This window comes from Orbicella franksi, chromosome 14 (assembly GCF_964199315.1).
Source record: "Orbicella franksi chromosome 14, jaOrbFran1.1, whole genome shotgun sequence".
Taxonomy (NCBI): domain Eukaryota; kingdom Metazoa; phylum Cnidaria; class Anthozoa; order Scleractinia; family Merulinidae; genus Orbicella; species Orbicella franksi.
In genome coordinates, this window is record NC_138158.1 from 5,179,003 (window position 1) to 5,199,406 (window position 20,404).

The window sequence follows — 20,404 nt, forward strand, 5'->3', positions numbered from 1 at the left end:
AAGTTACCTCGGGCAGGGTAACTTAGGGGGACGGCGGTGGGGCGGGGGAGAGAGGAAGGGTTGTCTCGGGTAACCGAGAACATATAAATGGGACCTTTTAAAGGCGCGTAAAGTTAAAGTGTAACACCGCCGTAAAGCTCTGTAAACCTACCGTGAAGCCTCCATTAAGGTGCCTTTTACGTTGAAGCATTTGAACTTCTCTAAAGTCCAAGTGTGTGCAATAGTGTGCTTCAAATTGAAGTTGGGTTAGAAGGTATGCACATGCAGGCGTCTCAAGCTTACGTCTCTAGAAAAGAGAAAAATTAATTCTCGGACACGTACGTATTTATTCATGAAGGTCCATGAAAACGTCTCGTGTTGTGTGAGTTCAAGACGGAAAGAGCCCTGGTGACTGAGTTTGAACTGACGCGGAGTTAGGTTAGGCAGGGAACCGTCAGGGACACCCAACGACCGTTTTCTCTCGAATGCTTTTAAACGCTGTTTTAGGCTATCTGGAGTACTTTCAAAGCTCTGTGGGTTAATTTTAGGTTGCGCTAAAAAAATTTTATCTGTTCGGTTATTCTAGAGGAACTTGAGTATTCTCGAACTTATTAGGGCTTTTTGTCCATTTCCCGAAAACGTTAGGTCTTATCGCCTTTCCGAAAATGATAGCTGACTTTTTTTTTTCGGTACTCAAAATGACATTTTTAACAATCCGAAAACAACAGGCATTAAATTTCTCGTATCACGAAAGTTCGAGGTCACAATTGTGCCCCTGAACCGTTGAGAACGAACGAAATATCATCGATTTAGACCGTTAAATATACCGAAACATGAGCATTCTACAAGAAGGATTAATACAACTAAGTCTGCCCTTGCATGTTCATTATTATTATTATTATTATTATTATTATTATTATTTTTGGTGATTTCTACCGTTTTGTGCTTTCATTGCCATCACTGTTATCCCAGTCCCTTTATAAGAACATAGCAGCCTTGTGAGTGCCCGATCTCCAACAAGCAGGAATCAGCGGTCTTCATGTTAGGTACCAGGTTCTCTCGGTTCTCCCGCCATTTTTGGCAGGTCGTTGGAACTTGCATCGAACTCGAGCTCTGTTTTGGCACATGCCATTATACATCACGACATCGGAGTGATGACGTGATTTGTAGGCTTATTTTTCCAGGTATATCCTGAACTAGTACTGGAACCGGCTAAAATATGCAATAAAGTTTATGCAGTTTTAAAGATAAACAAAACGAAAATGCGTGCACGGGCCCGAAAAAGTAAAATGATTTAAAATGGAAAATGGGATATGCGCTCCACACGAAGTCATTTCTTAATTTTTCTTTAAAAAAAAAAAAAACTTACCATAACCTGGTAGCATATCGCCAGAAGGATTGTCCCAGATCATGGCTTTGAATTTGTCGATCGCTTCCGAGGAAATTTCTCGCTGAGTTTTGGGCTGGCGAGAAGCTTTCGAAAACCACCTCACCTCAGTATTGTAAGCGCTGGGTTTTCCCTGTCGACGGCTCAACTTTGCAAGGATAATTCTATACGTAAATATTGAACAATGCTTGGAGCAACTCAAGTGAAAAAGTTTTATTCAGGATTTCTTTCCCGCTAAAATGATAAAATTAACCAGGCGCTACTAACGAAAGTGAAGTGTGATCATCGCAGTAAAGTTTCCAATTTAAGCAACTGGAAAGAAGAAGCCTGAAAAAAAATCAGGGCTTCAACGGGATTCGAACCCGTGACCTCCGCGATACCGGTGCGATGCTCTACCAACAGAGCTATGAAGCCACACATTGGGAGCGAGGTCAATTAATTGAGTTCATATCGTCCCGTGAGTGAAATGATGTGAAGTATATATGAAATAATTCATATTTGAACTGCGGTAGTAGATGAAAGTGAAGTGTCATCATCGCAGTAAATTTTCCAATTTAAGCAACTGGAAAGAAGAAGCCTGAAAAAAATCAGGGCTTCAACGGGATTCTACTACCGCAGTTCAAATATGAATTATTTCATATATACTTCACATCATTTCACTCACGGGAAGATATCAACTCAATTAATTGACCTCGCTCCCAATGTGTGGCTTCATAGCTCAGTTGGTAGAGCATCGCACCGGTATCGCGGAGGTCACGGGTTCGAATCCCGTTGAAGCCCTGATTTTTTTTTTCAGGCTTCTTCTTTCCAGTTGCTTAAATTAGAAAATTTACTGCGATGATCACACTTCACTTTCATCTACTACCGCAGTTCAAATATGAATTATTTCATATATACTTCACATCATTTCACTCACGGGAAGATATGAACTTAATTAATTGACCTTGCTCCCAATGTGTGGCTTCATAGCTCAGTTGGTAGAGCATCGCACCGGTATCGCGGAGGTCACGGGTTCGAATCCCGTTGAAGCCCTGATTTTTTTTTTCAGGCTTCTTCTTTCCAGTTGCTTAAATTGGAAAATTTACTGCGATGATCACACTTCACTTTCATCTACTACCGCAGTTCAAATATGAATTATTTCATATATACTTCACATCATTTCACTCACGGGAAGATATCAACTCAATTAATTGACCTCGCTCCCAATGTGTGGCTTCATAGCTCAGTTGGTAGAGCATCGCACCGGTATCGCGGAGGTCACGGGTTCGAATCCCGTTGAAGCCCTGATTTTTTTTCAATTTTTTTTTTCAGGCTTCTTCTTTCCAGTTGCTTAAATTGGAAAATTTACTGCGATGATCACACTTCACTTTCATCTACTACCGCAGTTCAAATATGAATTATTTCCAGGGGCGGGGCAGAAGACTCCTGAAATTTTCGTATAGGCATCATCCAACAAAAAATGACGTCACATCCGGTTTAAACTGCGCTTCGCGGTTCGCTTCACAAAGCGAGAAAATGGCGTTTCGATTACTCATGATTTCCCTCTATTTGTAAACCATCAGTTTCGTTTCATTTTATATTGAGTATGGAAGGATGTTGCAGACACATTACTTCGACTTTTGAAGCAAAAATTTCGGGAAAAGAGAAAAGTTTATTATTGTTTTGAAGCAAAATAACGGAGAGCCTTCCGTCATCGTCGGGCGAATTTTACACATTTGCAAAATTGGTGTTGTTCCGACTTTTGGTTCTTGTTGTTCGTGATTTAGTGATAACAATAAGTGCAATAGCCTATAATGTTAACAACAACCTGGATGAAGTATTGCTGGCCTTAGTTTGCACTGTGTACTACGGGAACATAATTAACAGAAGCCGTTTAGCTCCGAAAGTCGCTGTCACCAGAGCTTTTGTTGCTCTTAGCTCACGTGTATTGGTAGAAGAGACAAGCTGGATCGCATGCTGAAGGTCAGTATCCCACATTCCTACATCTCTCGTTGAAGATTGTTGTTTTCAGTAAGATACAGTACATATGTATCGGTAGTTTGGGGTCATCAGTCTCTTTCTCTTTGGTGAGTGCTTTTAAAACGCCCAGTAAAAACTTGATTCACGGCATGGAAACTTATGCCTCGCTGGATCGAAATTCGAGCAAGATTTTTAAGTTCTAGTCCTCTTTAAAAGTAATTAAATCAATTATTCAAATCCAAGCCATCAGAGGGAATCTGCCATTGAAGCTGCCCTAAGTTAAGGTCCTGTTTATGGACCTTCCCCTTTGAAAATCGTGGGGGTGTTCTTTGAGGCAACACAGGTCCCATTTGTATGGTCCCGGGTACCCGGGATAACCCTCCCCCTGAGGCAACTTTATCAAGTACTTGTATGAGAAAATGTAGCCCATGTAGGCCGAGTAAAAGTTGACCCTGCATGATTATTCGTAACTCTTATTGAATAATCAAATGTGCAACTATCCCTCTTTGTTTAAGTTTCCCTCACTCATTTGATCAGAGTGGGTTTTGCTGAGTTAATTTTCTCTTCTTTGATACAAATTGCTGCTTTAAATCTTAAATCTAGGCATTACGTGACACTCGCCATGCCGAGAGTCGCTCCAGTTAGGCGAGCCAAAGTGTTTATGTATACTCAAAGAAAAGTTGTCGGTTACTTTAGCTGCCAAGGCGAGTCAACTTGCCCACCTGAATTGTCTCACCCCCCAAGTCTGGTTCGTCATCCTCGTGTAAACGGTTGGTTGAATTTTGCAAAGAAATAAGTGAAAAGTTAGCTCCACCAGGGTAACTCGGGGAAAGGGTTGTCTCTGGTACACAAGAGCCATTCTATTTTATTTCCATTTTCCCTCTTCCTCTTCCAACTGATTATGCGAAATATACTGTCCAAACTCTTTATGGGTACTGGTGTTTGAGAGTGTCATCTTTATCACTACTGTGGAATGTACCTCACCATACAGCCACCCCCGTTAACACAGCCACCTAGTTATTATGGCTACTCTATTCTGGCTCAAACAAAAGCTCAGTCGGTCATTTTCTTATTTATTAATTATACAGTCAGATTTTTGTGACCTGTTGGTGACCAGATTAACAGAATTCTGGCACATTGTAGGAGTAATTTATATACAATTTACAGCAAGCAACAGGCATCATTTTGTTAATGAAGTCCCATGCATATATGTAACTCTTGATTATTTTGAGATTTTATCTTTATTATGTTATCAAGGCAATAATAGTTTGATTCCTGCCCCAGCAGTAGGGGGGGGGAGGGGGAACTCTCCTCCATGTGCTATATACAGCTGTGCAGCCCCAAAGGGTATGGTTATTCAGCCGTTTTGGTCATAAATACTCTAGGGTAAGGCTTTTGCCCTCTAGTCTTTAATTTGTTATGTTTTTTAGAATAAACTACCTCAATTTTCATCATTATTGATAAGACCATCAACAAAAGTCCTTCAAAACTTATGTTTAGGGCAACTGTAGCAGTTGCAACAGTCATAAATGGGGTAGGGAAAATCACAGATTTTGGTCATAAATAGGTTAAGAGTTTAACTTTTGTGAAGAGGGCTGCACTGACCCCCACCCAATTTTTCTGGGATGTACAAAACACATTTTCTTAGCAGTTACTACAGTCTTGCTTTAGTAAATCAAAATAGTACTTGCTGCCGGGTACTTTATCAAAGTATAACCCCTCCAGAAGCCTTCACAAAGTACATGTAATATCTGGTGCTAACAATGTTTTTTTGCGGCTGATTAAAATTTGGTATTAAATTGTACTGAACTGGTGCAGATTTAATATACATTATATTTTGTCAAACTTAGTTCACTTATTTTAAGACTACTCAGCAGCAACTAGTACCTCTTGTATGACCATGCAGTAACAGTATATTCCAAACAAAAAAAAAGGTACATGTATATGTATTACTGTCCTGCCTGGAAGAGTGTGTAGAGAGAGCACACAGTGCAGTGCCCTACTGTATGTCTTTTGTTAGGTATAATAATCTTAAATTTAGAAGACTCATATTGATCTTAGAATTCACAAAAAAGTTGATTTCTTGACAACTCTCCTTTAGCTGTGTCACTTCATAATAAATTAGCAGTTTGGTATGTTGTAGCATAGAACTTTAATTAATTAAGTTATCACACCGGTATCACAGAGGTCATGGGTTAGAATCCAGTTCACACCTAATTTTTTTTTCAGGCTATAATTTCACCTTTGCTTAAGTTGTGTATAGTATGTTGCAATGATCAATCATGTCTTTATAAGTTGATCAATGTATATATGTCCCACTGACTTATACTTCAACATTTTATCTTAAAGTTTGTTTATTTGTTTTATTGTGTGGTTCTAGAAAATGTCCATACCCACCCCAAGGAGATTATTGGAAATTCCAGGGATGGGGAGGGTCTCAAAAGCCAAACTTTTTAAGGAAAAGTATTAATAAAAATTGGAATTTCCATAGGGATGGGATGGGGAGATCTCTGTTTAATAAATACATAAATAATATGTACAGACCCATTATCTGATGTGAAGACTGTGCAATATATCCTGGCCAACGAGTTGCCAAGGTGTAGCTTCCTTGTTATCAATTTCAAGTACCAAATTAAAGAAGATCAGCATGTTAGATGGGAGAGGGGAATTTTTCAAAATATCATAAACTAAAAATATATATATTTTCCAAACTCAATCATGTTAGTAGTGTTAGTGGCTATTTATTTATTTATTTATTTATTTATTTATTTATTTATTTATTGATGAATACCTGTGAAGAGATAGTCATACATTCTTGCAAGTATTCTGGGAGTCTCCCACATACCATTTAGATCATCCAGTCCCCCAGGAAAGTTATGAAATTTATTGTCCAAGTAAACTACTGAACCATGGGCTCCAGTGGGGACAGTGCTATTATGATGCAATTTGCAGATGTGCTACATAATATGAGCTTAACAGTTTTGTTACCATGGCAACAGACTGCATTTCAGACCTTCCCTGATATTCTAGGCTTTTCTGGCCACCTCATGGCCTTGATTAATGTTTTTCAAGCTGAAAATCACTGCATTATTGAAATTGGTTTAGAGCGGACTGGAAAAGATTGAGTTGCCAATTGGGAACATATTTTTATAGCCATATTAGTGTGTTGCCTGTAGAACTATAAGGCTACCAAGTTTCAATGATCTCTGCTGCATATATGGTCTGCACTCGATGTAATATTGGGTTTAGTGTATGACATCATCAGTCCTCTCATTTGCATATATTTTACACATTTTAAACTTAAATATCTCCAGAATTAATGCAAATATTTGTTAAGGTAAACAGCATTTGTAATCTATAGTGGAATTCTATTTGATACTCCTAAAAATTCTGAATCAAGGGGTAAACATTTGATGATAGTAGCATGCCAAATCATTGAGTTGAATTTATGCTGCTGACATTTACATGTACTGTAAGGTGTTGAAGAGAATTTTGCAGGGGAATTTGGTGTGTTTATTGAATTGCCAGAGGTTGGTTGGCTGGTTTTGTTATTGCTTTGTCATTATCTTCCATGTATTTTTTTTTAAAAGCAGAGTGGTTGGTGGCAAAAGCAAAACTGGCAATATTCTCACTTACCCGTGTTTCTAAAGTCATGTTTTTAGGTTTTTGTGGTCAATCTATTAGTAGCTGCACTGTCTTAAATTACAATAGAAAAGATGTGATATTAATTATGTAAGTTATACTTTGGTATCGTTCATACTAAAATTATAGTATTTTCTGGTTCAATGTTTGCCTTTGCATTAATTTGATTAAACTACTGTAGTTTATTTTTTAATGGAATTTAATTCTGTCAAAAGGGAGGTGGGAATCTGAGAACAATAGTGAACTAGACCAACAAAAATACAGAAATCTACCACCATTGCTTTCATGGCTGAGTGGAGATGAATCTAAGTCAGACCAAAATTAGAAAAAAAATTACTGATTTATTGGAGGGTTGAAATGGGATCCTGGCTATGGGAGAGTAGGAATTGGGGCTGAGGGGGGTGGGTGGTGTGCTTGTGAATTTAAGAACCTCTCTGAAAGTGAAAACAAACTGTAGGTTTGAAAAGTTTAAAGCGGAGTTAAAAATTATACTTTAATATATCTTGTTTATTAAGGTGGTAATGAGCATAATACCCACTTAGGGTGAGTCATTGAAACAATGACATAATTTATGTTTGTCTTTTCTTAGGTGGTTACCTCCTGGCATATACACCCCACACAGGCATACAATGTTATGATTAGATGATGCAACCCGCTTTCCCATGTTTAACATACACGTAAGAGTATTGATCAGTGGACCAGTGTACAAGTGTGATTTCTCTACTGATAATGAGAATTATAATAAAAATACAAAGCCACTCTGGTGTGATTTATTTAATTATTCCTTAACAGTAAAGTGAACCAGTTAAACCAAAGGTGGCACTCTGTAAGATCAGGTGTACAAAAATTAAATAGAAAATTTCACTACATCAATTTTATTAATTAAGTATACTTCTTTGCAAAATATAGTTGGTATTTTGTTGTACTGGTAAGAATATAATTTGGAAATTTTTTATGGGAAATGTTTCCATTTAAAAATGTAGCTCAGATGCCACAACTATAGTTCTTCTTTCTGTGGTGTTTTCTTTTGTGGTAAATTGCAAAAACAAATTATGTTGACCTACATGTAAGTTAAAAAAATATACAAGTAGTAGCTCTTCTGAAAAAAAAAAGTTAATTTGTTGTTGTTTCTTCCTGTTCATTTTTTCCTTGAACATTTTTATTTTCCTAATAAGTAGTTTAGCTAGCCATAAAAATGTTTTGTTGTCTCTGAGACCATTTTCAGGATAAAAAAGTGATTTGTATATAAAATTTGAATTTTTGGGGGGGGGGGTGGTGGGGGGGTGGGGACCTTTTCAGAATTTCCCTACAAAGATCACAAGGTACAAGGGAAGAAGCAAAAATAGAATTTTAAGTGTTAAAACATATGTTTTCATAATCAGTTTGGGCCTCTCTGTGAAGCTGCATAGTATACTTGAGGATCATGTTATACCCATTTTAATTCAAAATACAAATGGAAACTTGCATTGACAATCACTTAATCTCTTGGCACTGTTTTGTTTTTTAATAGTTGCCTTTTTTCACAAAACAATAATTTGAACATCTTTGTTTTACAAGCTGGGAGGGGGGGAGGGGTATTCTACAAAGTTTTAAATGGAAAGGCCTTATCTCAAGGTCCATTACCCCTTACCCTTTTGTATACATTTGTACCATTTTGATAGAAATGGCACCTCTTTTGTCGACCTTACATTGCAAAAGGGTAAATGTACCCCTTTAACAAACCTATTTAAGAATACTGCATCCCTTTTCTATTCCCTTGGGAAGAAGTTAATAAATAATATTATAGAATCTCTTCATTCTGGCTGAGGAGAGTAAATGAGAGCTTTTCAACAACATTTTAGAACCAGAAGAATGGAATCCCTAAATGACAGATTTTCCTACCCTTTCATACACCTCAACTTGTGAAATCCCTATCATTAAGTTTATACCTGAAGCCTGAAAAAGGTACTCATCGTGAGCTGAGCCTCCCCATATAGGTCATTACAGAGAGCCTTCCCACATACACAAGTCAGGAATTCTTGACAAGTACTGTAAGTAGATGCTGGCTTTAAGACTGGTCTGAGCCAGCTTCTTCAGTTTTTTAGCACAAACTTGTTGCTCTCTGTCAATTTCTAGTACAAAACCTTTTCTTTGCTGATCTGGTCCAAGTTCACAGACACTAGCATCACTCTCATGACACTGACTCTATCAATGTCACTCACAGTCTGATTCTTCAGTTTCACTGCACCATGCTTCATCATCACCCATCATTGTTAGACATGAGTTCATTAGCTTGTAAAATTCACCAGCCTGGCAGTGTCACTGTTGCTATTGCCTGTTCCCAGACTTCCTTTTATGGCTAGGTGTAGGGGCATGAAATTTCACTACTGTTTACGAACAATTTGTTTAGATGGCATATTGAAAGTGATGAATTACTGAAAATTGTCAGTATTGCTAGTGTTCTCTCGTTTCCTTAGGGATTGAAATATCTTGACGTAAGATTACAAAGAGAAAGCACACTGAAATATAATGCACAATTTTTTAATAACCTTTCAAAATGGGTTGCCAATATGACAGGGATTAATAGATGAGGAACTTGGTCTGCAAACAGGGCAAATGAGAGGGTTTGAAGAAATTAAAGGTGCATGCTTGACCTCAGTTGGGGGGGGGGGGTATTGGAACTTAGTGCTGCTGACGTCAAACACTGTTGAAACGGAAAAATAAATTTGATTATAAATGAGAAAAAAACACGACATGTCCAAATTACTTAATCGCCGTTAAAACTAATCCTCTTGCTTTTTTTTAAGGGGTTCACGGCCTGCCTGTAACGAAGCGTTTATCAATTAAGGGATTGCTTAGGGAAAACATATCTTGTTTAAGGTTCTTAACCAATCGTAACATATTTTATGGCATCAGTTTGAGTCATGAGCAAACACACGAGTTTGTGTTAGTGTCGATCGGCAAGAAAGTTCTGCAAAGCGCGTTATGTGTGTGGGTCTATTCTTGCAGTGATACGATTAACAGCACTCAAGTACTCTCGACTGTTTGGCAACAGTAAATTTTAAAAAAGGCGCTTCTGTTAATAAGGTTCCCCCATGTCTAGAAACCTGTCATTGTGCATTTTTCTTAGTGTAATGCCTACCTAAGAGAATAGGATATTTGAATTGAGTGCAACTTACCTAGAATTCATTATTTCCACACAAACGATGACTCCTGTGGAATTCAGCGAGGAAGAAATGGCGACATTTCGTAAAAAACACGCCTTCAAAACAGCGTGTTTTTGAATAAATAATTACCCTGTCCTTCAAACAAACTGATATGACGAGGAAGAAGACAAAATTTTGTTTATCGTGGCCAAATAAAACGTTAAAAATATCCGGCCGATTGCAAAATATTACCATTTTACTTACTGAGAGAACGATCATGCCATGTTCAAATTTGATTTTGTCGTTCAGCGCTCTTTTTTACCGGATGTGACGTCATTTTTTGTTGGATGATTCAGATACACAAAAAGTGCCAGGCGTCGCAGAGTGTTCTCCCCCGCCCCTGATTATTTCATATATACTTCACAGGCGCTACTAACGTTAGAGACCAGGTTCCCGCTGTCTTGTTATATTTTGGTCCATGATACATTTCGATCTCGATATTCTTTCGTTCCCAAAGCATTTTGGGGTTGGGAGACACGTTGTCCCTAATGTCATTTTAGCTGGCCAAAATCCACTTGACCTTCGCTTCGTCACCGTGCACGGTTTCAAATCAAAGTTTTCCGTTACCCAGAAGCTGAAGATAGCGATTACAGGCAACAACAACAACAGGTAAGCAATTTTTGCATAAATTGAACGAGTAGAGTAAAGTAACGTCGATACATTGCTTGTGGAATCGACTTTGGTGATGTTTACCTGCCGTGCATAAAGAGCTTTATTATCTGTTATTATCTGTTCTCGATAGCTGAGTAAGAGCATGCGACATTTGTTATTGGCTTATATGCACCTTATGATTCCTTCTGATGCATGCTCTTGTAAGGTTATGTTGCCCTCTGATGTGAATGCTAGTAAGCTAAAATGTAATGTGCCATCTTCAGCAGAGAAATTTCTCTTATGCTAGTGTAAGTATTCTGAAGTTACTCAAGTGTCTACAGTTGTACCTACAAGCAAGTTACAATATGCTGTTATACACAACTGTACATGGACATTGCACCCACTGGTACTGATAGTAAGTTAAATGTTGTGGAATTTTCTTTCACAAAAAAAGAAAAAAAAATAAGATACTTTATAAAGAGGTATACATGTACCTCAAACTGTCATGAAAACTACACAGGACTTGAAAAAAAGGAAGAGTAACTTGCCCAGGCGGCAAAATCTACTTGTCTTGGACGACACAGTATAGTCAATCGATCATTTGATAACAATCAATAGAAATTAGTCAATGATATCAGAAATCAAGAAAAGGATTCGTCATGAGTAATTGATTGTGATCAAATTTTCAATAAGCATTATCGATTTTGCTGATACTAGCTTACCTTTTAAGCAACATTTAATAAGAAAGAAGTGAACAAAAGATATAAAGTGAAATATGAAATCATGAATACAATTACACTGTATCTTGTAAACAGAATATTTTGCTGGCATACATGTATCAGGGACTATGTTTTGGGGGTCTTTGGTAGTGCCTTTGAAATCGACATAAAAAAGTTACAATCAAACATTGTATTGAAGGACAGTTTTTCTACAGTTTATGTGAACTAACAAAGAGAGACCAACTTTCAATTGATTCTCTAATGACTGATAAATCTGGTAAAATCAAATCGATAGCTTGAAACTTCTCTAGCATGTGAGTATGAATTTCTGTCAATTGATTGATAACACTGATAACACTTACATTAATTTCAATTTATTGATTTATATCAATTTATGGATCGATTTCAATCGATTGCCTTACCCTGGGATGACCAGACAGCACTTTAGAGCCCTGTTACAGCTGTACATTTTACTTAGTACGAAATTGGGCTCTTACCAAATACATGTAGGTTTTATGTGCCATGCATCTGTTCAGTAGTAGCAGGGAAGGAAAAAAATTGTAAGTCACTTGCCCAGTGGGTCTGTCAATTTCAGTTTTCACTTTCCCCCACTTAAATATTAGTTGCCAATGTGGTAGTCAGTAAGGAAATCAAAGGACAAATGGGAATGAAGTACGCTCGGATTCCTAACTAATTCTTGCTTTCAACCTAATAATTAACTAATCTTTAGGTCTTAAGTTTTGAAATGCTGGTATTTTTAGCCAGACTCACAAGACTGCTGAGGCTATATTGTAATTTCACTTGCCCACCAGGCCACTGAACTTCTATTTTCACTTGCCCAAGTGCAAAATTTACTTGGCTGAGGAATTCAGACCTGGGTTTTTTCCTGCCTTGAGTAGATCACAGATAACATCAAAATGTGGTAAAAACAAAAAATTTTCACATAAGCCATTACCAGAGTGTGTCACAGAATCTGTGAATTTTTCAGCCGAGTGTGTCACTGATGTTCTTACCACATTTTGATGTCTTCTGTGATCTATTACGGAACAGATGCACGGCAACATGGAATCTATCTGCTTTGTAATACATAACAAAGAAACAAAAACAAATGTTTATGACATCATATGTACCTTTGTCCACCAATAGAGCATAAGTGTGTGTAAGAAACAATCAAATAGTGCCTGCAAATAACTTGACTTAGTATTTAAACATTCTTTGATAGGAGTTTGATTTATTGTGCATGAATATTACAGTGTAGAAGATAGTGAACATTGAATATTTACTGCCACAGATTTTGAGTTTAGTTCTTCTACATCCTCTGACATTCAGTGCCTTCCAATCAGAGACGCAAAGTTTTTGTCACACAGCAGCTGCAGATGTAGACGTAAGATCTGTTTGATTGATGAATATTCAGGGCTCAAAATAATAGCCGGTCAACGGGCAATGTCTGGCCAGAATGGTGACTTGACCAGCCAAAAACTTCACTTGCCAGTCATGTTGACCAGTCATGTCATGTTGAGACGGTCATGTTCATTCTTGAATAAACAATCAAATCCCCAACTGTAAATCTGAGAGTTTTAATCTCTTTTTTATTATGACCTCTCACGAAAACATACACCAACGCATATCTGTTGGAACGGCTAAAGACCATTCACTTGCTGTTTGTCATGCATTCAAGATCGATAGGAATGCCATTCGAGCGACGGGTTAAATCCTTTCAGAAAAATATTAAGCCAATTTTTAAACGGTGTAGCAATAACTGGAACAAACAAATTATATTTGTGGGTTTAATTAGGCCAACATTACGTGTACTTGATTTTTTCGTAAATATCTTGACCGATCAGGAACAAGACGTGACCAAGCTAAAATTACTTTGGCTGGTCAACATGACTGGCTACAGTCCGATTTGAAAGGTCACAGTATAAATTGGAATGATAAGAAACAAAATAATGACTCCAGTGTAAAATTCGCTGATTCATATCATACACAGAATTTGCTGATTCATACATAAATTCTGTATAAATTTGCATATTTTCTACTATTATAATTAAGGTCAACAGATTTGATTACAATAAAACAGTACATTCTATGCATTTTTCTTATTATTTACAAGTTATTTATCGTACAGGGTTTCTGCCTCCCTTTTTCGATTTCCATGTTATTTACAGGCTCCCTTTTTCGATCTACATGTTATTTACAGGCTCCCTTTTTCAATTTACAGGTTATTTGCAGGCTCCCTTTTTCAATTTACAGGTTATTTACAGGCTCCCTTTTTCAATTTCCAGCTTATTTACAGGCTCCCTTTTTCGATTTACATGTTATTTGCAGGCTCCCCTTTTCAATTTCCATGTTATTTACAGGCTCCCTTTTTCGATTTCCATGTTATTTAGAGGCTCCCTTTTTCGATTTACATGTTATTTCCAGGCTCCCTTTTTCGATTTACATGTTCTTTATAGGCTCCCTTTTTTGATTTCCATGTTATTTACAGGCTCCTGTTTTCATTTTCCATGTTATTTACAGCCTCCCTTTTTTTAATTACGTGCTGTTTGCAGCCTCCCCATTTTTATTTACATGTTATTTACAGTATTTTGGCAACCTCCCTGTATTAAATTTACATTTACATGTTATTGACGGGTTTCCAGGTCGAATCACAAGAAATTTACAGGCTATTTACAGTATTTGCATGAAAAGTTTACATGTTATTTACATGATCTTAGCCCTTTGCTTTGAAACATTTACAGTGTTTTCTTCATCATTTACATGTTTCACTTGAAATATTTACATGCTTTTTACATGAAACCTTCAAAACAGGTAAAAGGGGAAAAATCATGTAAATTATTCTTTACAGTCTCTGTTTGATTATTTACATGTTAATTACATGTTATTTAAATACTCTGTAAATTTTCAACTTTTCCAGTGATATTCACAAGGATGTTTCGGGAAAATCCTCGAAACAGACGCTTTTTCTACATCTTGGGCTCCCTTTCCCTAGCAGTTCTCTTAGCAACTTTTCATGGGATCGTCCACTACAAATTTCGTGCCAGCAAGCCAGCCAACAAGTACGACAAGCCAACCAAAAAGTACGACCATTTACGACCGCTCAGGGAGATGTTTGCTAACGCATCAGAGGTCACTTACACAGGGAAAAGATCAGATCATGAACCGACCTGGCAGACAAAGGCCACGCCCATGTTCCAACTGAGTGATTTACAAGAGGTCGACAACAAAGTATCTGTTACGCTGTTGGTGATTGTTACGACAGCTCCCTCGAGGTACCAGAGGAGAGAAGCCATAAGAGCTACATGGTGGAAGAAGTGTGATGGTATTGAGGTGAGTTTTAAGGTTCCTGTGAATCGTTAAGCAGCTGGCTAGTAGGAGGGAGTGATGTTCTGGTAATTCTGTAGTTGACAAGAAACAGGCCGAAACAGTTCTTAAGGTAATTCCTCTGAAATAAAAGTTGCAATAGATTTTTGTTCACACTTTGTCCACTGAATATTTGTCATATGATAACTTCAATTTTCAAATAAAAAAGGGGGGTGCCCATGCTCATTAAGGAGCAGTGAGGCATTGAAAATGCCTCATTTTGGCATTATTTAATGCTTATTATAAGAACGCATTCCCAGTAATTGTAAAATCTTTGTGAGCCCAGACTCATAAGAACATGCATTAAACTACAGTCAATACATTGTGTCAGACACAAATAAACATTTTAAGTTTGATTCAGACAGAAATCTAAATCCTTGATTAAAAGTTTAAACCAAATTTCTTGACGTGGTTACCGACAGCAAAATAGAAAAGACCACAGTGTATCTGCTATTTTCTTATTTATTCAATTTTCAGCAATAGAAATTAGATCAGTCTTTTCTCACGCAAAGCTTATGATTAGTTGCCCGTGCTCGTTGGTGAGCTAGAGCCATTTTTCAACTGATAGAGCTCAATATCAAGGCAAATCCGTCATATTTTCAATATGCGCGTGCACGAGCGCGCGCTAATCACGCCATAAATTATGCGCAGTAAGGATGCGCAATGCAATACTGGGGAATGACCTTAATCTCAACTTTAAAAGGATGTAATCCATAGAGCACCGATTCTGGTAATCCCGGATCTTGTTGTAAGCTCCTCAGATAGACATCGAAGATGTAATAATCATGAATTAATTGTAATACTAAACACGATAGAACGTGCTTTACCATGTATTATATCAAACACGAAAGACCGTGTTTGACCATATTTCGAAACAGAAAAGAGAGTTGAAAATATGATGCGCAGCGGAGTATTTTTGACGAACTTCGAGGTGTTTAGAAATGTGGTCAAACACTCTTTTGAGTGTTTGATATATCTTCTCGATCTAAGCTAAAACTAAGGAGAACACGGAGAATTAAAATTGTAAAAATCTACGCTAGTTAAGATCAGATATCAAACGGCCGTCACGGTCATGATTTTCTTTCCTCAATCTTGATGACCTAATGAGTTTAAGAAATTCAGTTACAAACACCAAGAACAGAGTTGAAACTACTTTTGCAAACTCAGTAATTAACATTCCTGTTACGGAGGAGTGTTCGTGGAGAAAATAGACATCGCTGTTTTCTATTTGTAGGTTCAATGCAAGTTCTTTACAGATGGTCTTCAGCTGTCCAAAGAACAAGAAAGAGAACTTTCCGCAGAGCAGAAGTCGCACGGAGATATTGAATTCCAGGCTCTTGAAAGCACGCGGATCTTTGGTCTTCGTTATTTATACCACATAATGTGGGCGACAGCGAAATTCAATTTCGTGTACTTACTACGAGTCGACGATGACTACTTTGTATGTTTAGAAAGACTCAAAGCAGAACTGTCCCACAGGCCCACAGAGAGGTTGATATGGGGTTCATATCACTGTTCGTTTCGCGACCTCATTTACGTCGACGAAGCATGGATCTTGTTTACTTCCGACATTATCGAACGCTTCCTTTCCCAAGATCCTCGGAGCATTTTGTGCCATCCACATGCTGATCAGCAGATACCAGTTTGGATCAACAAACTGTACAACTACAATGAGGGCTGGGTTCATTTTGATGACCGCAGACTTCACCTTTATCCTCCAGCAAAAACAGTTGAAAAATTCAATAATTTATCTCGAGTATGTGATAGTTACGTTGGTGTGCACGGCAGCTCGCCGGAAATGATGCTAAATTTTGGTCGCCTCAGCGGAGATGAGCCTAAAAGCAGTAGTTCCCTAAAACTAACTCCTGTAACGGAGACATGTCATTTTCCAAATGTATTCAACATATCCAAAATGGGTGGACCTTATAAGTTTGAATTGAGGCCGTGTTTAACAAACCCAAGATGGACACCTAAAGAAGAAATGTGGCTCGGTATAAACTCAGGTGGAAAAATGAAAACTTAAAGTACAATGTAATAATTTTCCATTACCGTTTATGATATAGCTGCTGTATTCCCACTGTTGAAGCTGACCGTGCATCATTTTTCTTTATAAAAATACTTGATGGATAATGCAATTCAAGAGTTTTCATTGGCTCATTCGTCATGATATATATAAACAATAGCCTCCGTTTGGCGCGAAAATATTCTCGGATATTTGTCCGCGGACATTATCTGTCCCGAGAAGGGAACAGTTTTCCGAGAGCGAAGCTCGAGGGAAACTGTGAGCTTTGAGGAACAGATAATGTCCAAGGACAAATATCCGAACATATTTTTGCGCCAAATGGAGACTTTTGTGTTTATTATCCTTCAAATATTTTTCGCAACACGCGCAGTTTTGAAAATTGGAGAATACCCTCGGATATTCCTCAGTTTTAGCTGGGGAATATTCGGCCACGTGACGTATTTAGACCAATGGCCCGCGAGCGAAAATATTTGATGGATTATAACAGCCACCATACCATGCTTTACAACTATGGTAAGTGTATGTGTAATCTTTGGGTTTTTTATTTTTATTTTATTTCAGTTTTATAAAACGGTGAATCCACCCGCGGTTGATGGATATAATATGATGATAGCGAACTCAGCGCTACGCGCCTCCTTGGCTGTCTATTATCTCATATCCCACGCGCGCTCGTGGAATAATTGTTAAGACGGATATTTCCAAATTGAAGACAAACGATGATAGAGAAATCACTTCTCCGAATGTAATCCTAGAACAAGGAAAGATGTTCTATAAAAATCTCTATACTGCAGTACCGTGCAACACTTCGAAGTACAAACAATCCTTTGAGGATCCTAATCTTCCTAAGCTAGATGAAACTGAAAAAAATGAACTAGAGCTCCCACTCACTAACGAAGAATGCCTTCATATTTTAGAGCAGTGCGCCAAGGGCAAATGTCCTGGAACCGACGGACTTTCAGTAGAGTTCTATTTACATTTTTGGCCGATGCTGGGTGAAGAGTTAGTACAAAGTCTAAATTTACGGGTTCGAACAACAGCATTTAAATATAACGCAAAAGCAAGGAATTATCAAAGTAATACCCAAAAAACGAAAGGATGAATCATACCTTGAAAACTGGAGACCGCTAACACTACTTAATGTTGATTACAAAATTGCAACTAAAGCCATAGCTCATAGGATTTCAAAAGTTCTTCCCAGAATAATCAATGACGATCAGACCGGCTACGTCAAAGAGCGTTACATTGGTCAAAACATTAGACTCATTATGGATATCATTAAGGTAACTGAATTAGACGACATCCCTGGGATGGCAATATTCATTGATTTCAAGAAAGCCTTCGACACTGTCGACTGGAATTTTCTTCACAAGACCTTACAAGTTTTTAACTTCGGTCCAAGCATTCAAAAGTGGATAAAAACCTTTTACACGGATTGCTCAAGTTGCTTCATAAACAATGGTTATGCGTCTGAGTTTTTCAAACCTGAGAGGGGCGTTCGTCAAGGCTGTCCACTCTCAGGCATTTTATTTGTTCTATGTGCTGAAATTCTAGCCACTGCTATTAGAAATGATAAATCTATTCAAGGAATTAATATACATAACAAAGAATTTAAACTTTCTCAATATGCCGACGACACAACTGCCTTTGTTTCTGACTTAAAATCTGCAACTAACTTGTTCCAATTATTGTCAAACTTTCAGGAATGTTCAGGTCTAGAGATTAACAAAAGCAAAACTGAAGGATTGTGGTTAGGCGCGAACAGAAACAATACAACAGAACCCCTCGGAATAGCTTGGCCTTCCAACTCAGTACTCGCTTTAGGTATTCACCTTTCACATGATGATGAAGTTGCATTCAGAAAAACTTCGAACAAAAGTTGAACTCAATGAAAAACCTTCTTAACTTATGGTACCCTAGAAACCTCACATTATATGGCCGTATAACGATCTTAAAATCTCTCGCGATCTCTAAACTTGTATATAACACATCAGTGCTCACTTTTCCTTCGAAATTCATCACAGTGGTAAATCAAGCAATTACCCAATTTGTCTGGAACAAAAAAGCTAAAATAAAGCAAAAGACCATGATCGGTCCGAAAGAAAAAGGCGGACTGAATATGCCTGATTTCGAAATAATCAACGCTGCACTTAAAGTTTCTTGGATAAAAAGACAACGACAGTAACGAAACTTCAAGTTGGAGCCACATACCATTGAGCTACCTAAGGGATGTCGGAGGATTATTTTTACTTCAATGCAATTTTGACTTAAAAGCACTTAAATTTGAAATGCCACTTGCCGTTTACAAGGAAGCTCTCTACGCCTGGGAGAAAATAAATTGCGGCTCCCCTAACACCAAAGAGCAAGTTTTGAATGAAATCATCTGGAACAATCGCTTCATTAAAATCGGAGGTTTTTCTGTCTATTACAAAAAATGGCACGAAGCCGGAGTAATTAGACTCAAAGATATTTTCCAAAACAGTGCCTTTTTACCTTTTCCTGAGTTCTGCTCTAGATTTAAAATCAAAGCTAACTTTCTTATGTATCATGGCATATGCCACTCAATCCCTAGAGAATGGATCAACATCCTAAAAGGAAATATCCAGGCGCCTCTGGACGGTAAAGATAACGATAGACTAACTTTAAATAAGCTCTCTTGCAAATCAGCAACACAATTCTTTGTTAAAAATAAGTTTGTAACGCCTACTGCTGAAAAAAGGATGGTAAAAGCAATTGTGAATGAGAAAACAATACAACTCATTTGTAGCCTTCCTTTCAAAGTCACCAAGGACACCAGACTTGCCATCTTTCAATTTAAAATTATTCATCACATTCTGCCAACAAACGCAACACTTTTTAGAGACGCACTTAAAGAATCCGATAAATGTCACCTATGCTCTGAAAGACAAACACTAACCCACCTTTTCGCAACCTGTTTGAAAGTTAAGAGCATTTGGTCTCAGTTTAGTAACTGGTGGATTTCCAAAAACTCTGAGCCAATGACTCTTGATGAAAACAGGATAATATATGGTGTTACCAATGACTTCTCTCGTCGACTTGGTTTAAACCTCTGCTTGATTATTGCAAAACACTATATTTACACCGCCTCTAGAAAAGAAGAAGAGTACTACTGGGAAGCTTTCATGGCCATCCTTGCAAGTAAACTTCAAATAGAGAAGCACAAATCTAAGAAACAGATAAAGTTGTAACGCTTAACAATAAATAGAATATCAAAATGGATCTAACAACAAAACCAAAAAAAAAAAGGAGCCACATTACTGGCCATTGTAGATATTAACTCTATTAGTTTAGAAAAAGGAACCTGTTCTCCGTCTTATTTTCTTTCTCGTACTTATTTCTTCTTGTACTTTGATCTCTTTTTTTTTTTTTTTTTTTCGTAAGTTCTCACGTTTGTTTTTTGTACTCCTATAATTACTTGTAAGTAAGTTATGTACTGTAATGTATTGTTATGTCATAGGTTATTTATAAAACATATTAAAAAAAAAATTGTTAAATAGATGCTTGGCTGAAAATTATCGAGCATGTACGTCCAAGATGT

General features: G+C 37.5%; 1 protein-coding gene across 2 annotated transcripts; it reads left to right on the forward strand.

Annotated features, from left to right (window-relative positions):
• The first annotated feature begins 10,530 nt into the window (after positions 1 to 10,530).
• On the forward strand, positions 10,531 to 18,985 carry LOC145468110 (beta-1,3-galactosyltransferase 6-like). 2 transcript variants are annotated; one of them, XM_081451794.1, is made up of 3 exons: positions 10,531 to 11,158; positions 14,380 to 14,792; positions 16,060 to 18,985. In XM_081451794.1, the coding sequence occupies exons 1-3, from the start codon at positions 11,131 to 11,133 to the stop codon at positions 16,846 to 16,848; spliced, it is 1,230 nt and encodes a 409-aa protein (XP_081307920.1). In that variant the 5' UTR covers positions 10,531 to 11,130; the 3' UTR covers positions 16,849 to 18,985. The 2 variants fall into 2 exon arrangements, with proteins under 2 accessions (XP_081307920.1, XP_081307921.1); XM_081451795.1 differs by having other exon boundaries at positions 10,531 to 10,761.
• The last annotated feature ends 1,419 nt before the right edge of the window (positions 18,986 to 20,404 follow it).

What these genes read in the sequence shown, in the direction of transcription:
- LOC145468110 (XM_081451794.1), top strand. Translation starts at nt 11,131, where the DNA reads ATGGACATTGCACCCACTGGTACTGATA. An exon ending in TGCACCCACTGGTACTGATA is followed by an intron (nt 11,159 to 14,379) that starts GTAAGTTAAATG and finishes CAACTTTTCCAG; the next exon opens with TGATATTCACAAGGATGTTT. An exon ending in AGAAGTGTGATGGTATTGAG is followed by an intron (nt 14,793 to 16,059) that starts GTGAGTTTTAAG and finishes TTCTATTTGTAG; the next exon opens with GTTCAATGCAAGTTCTTTAC.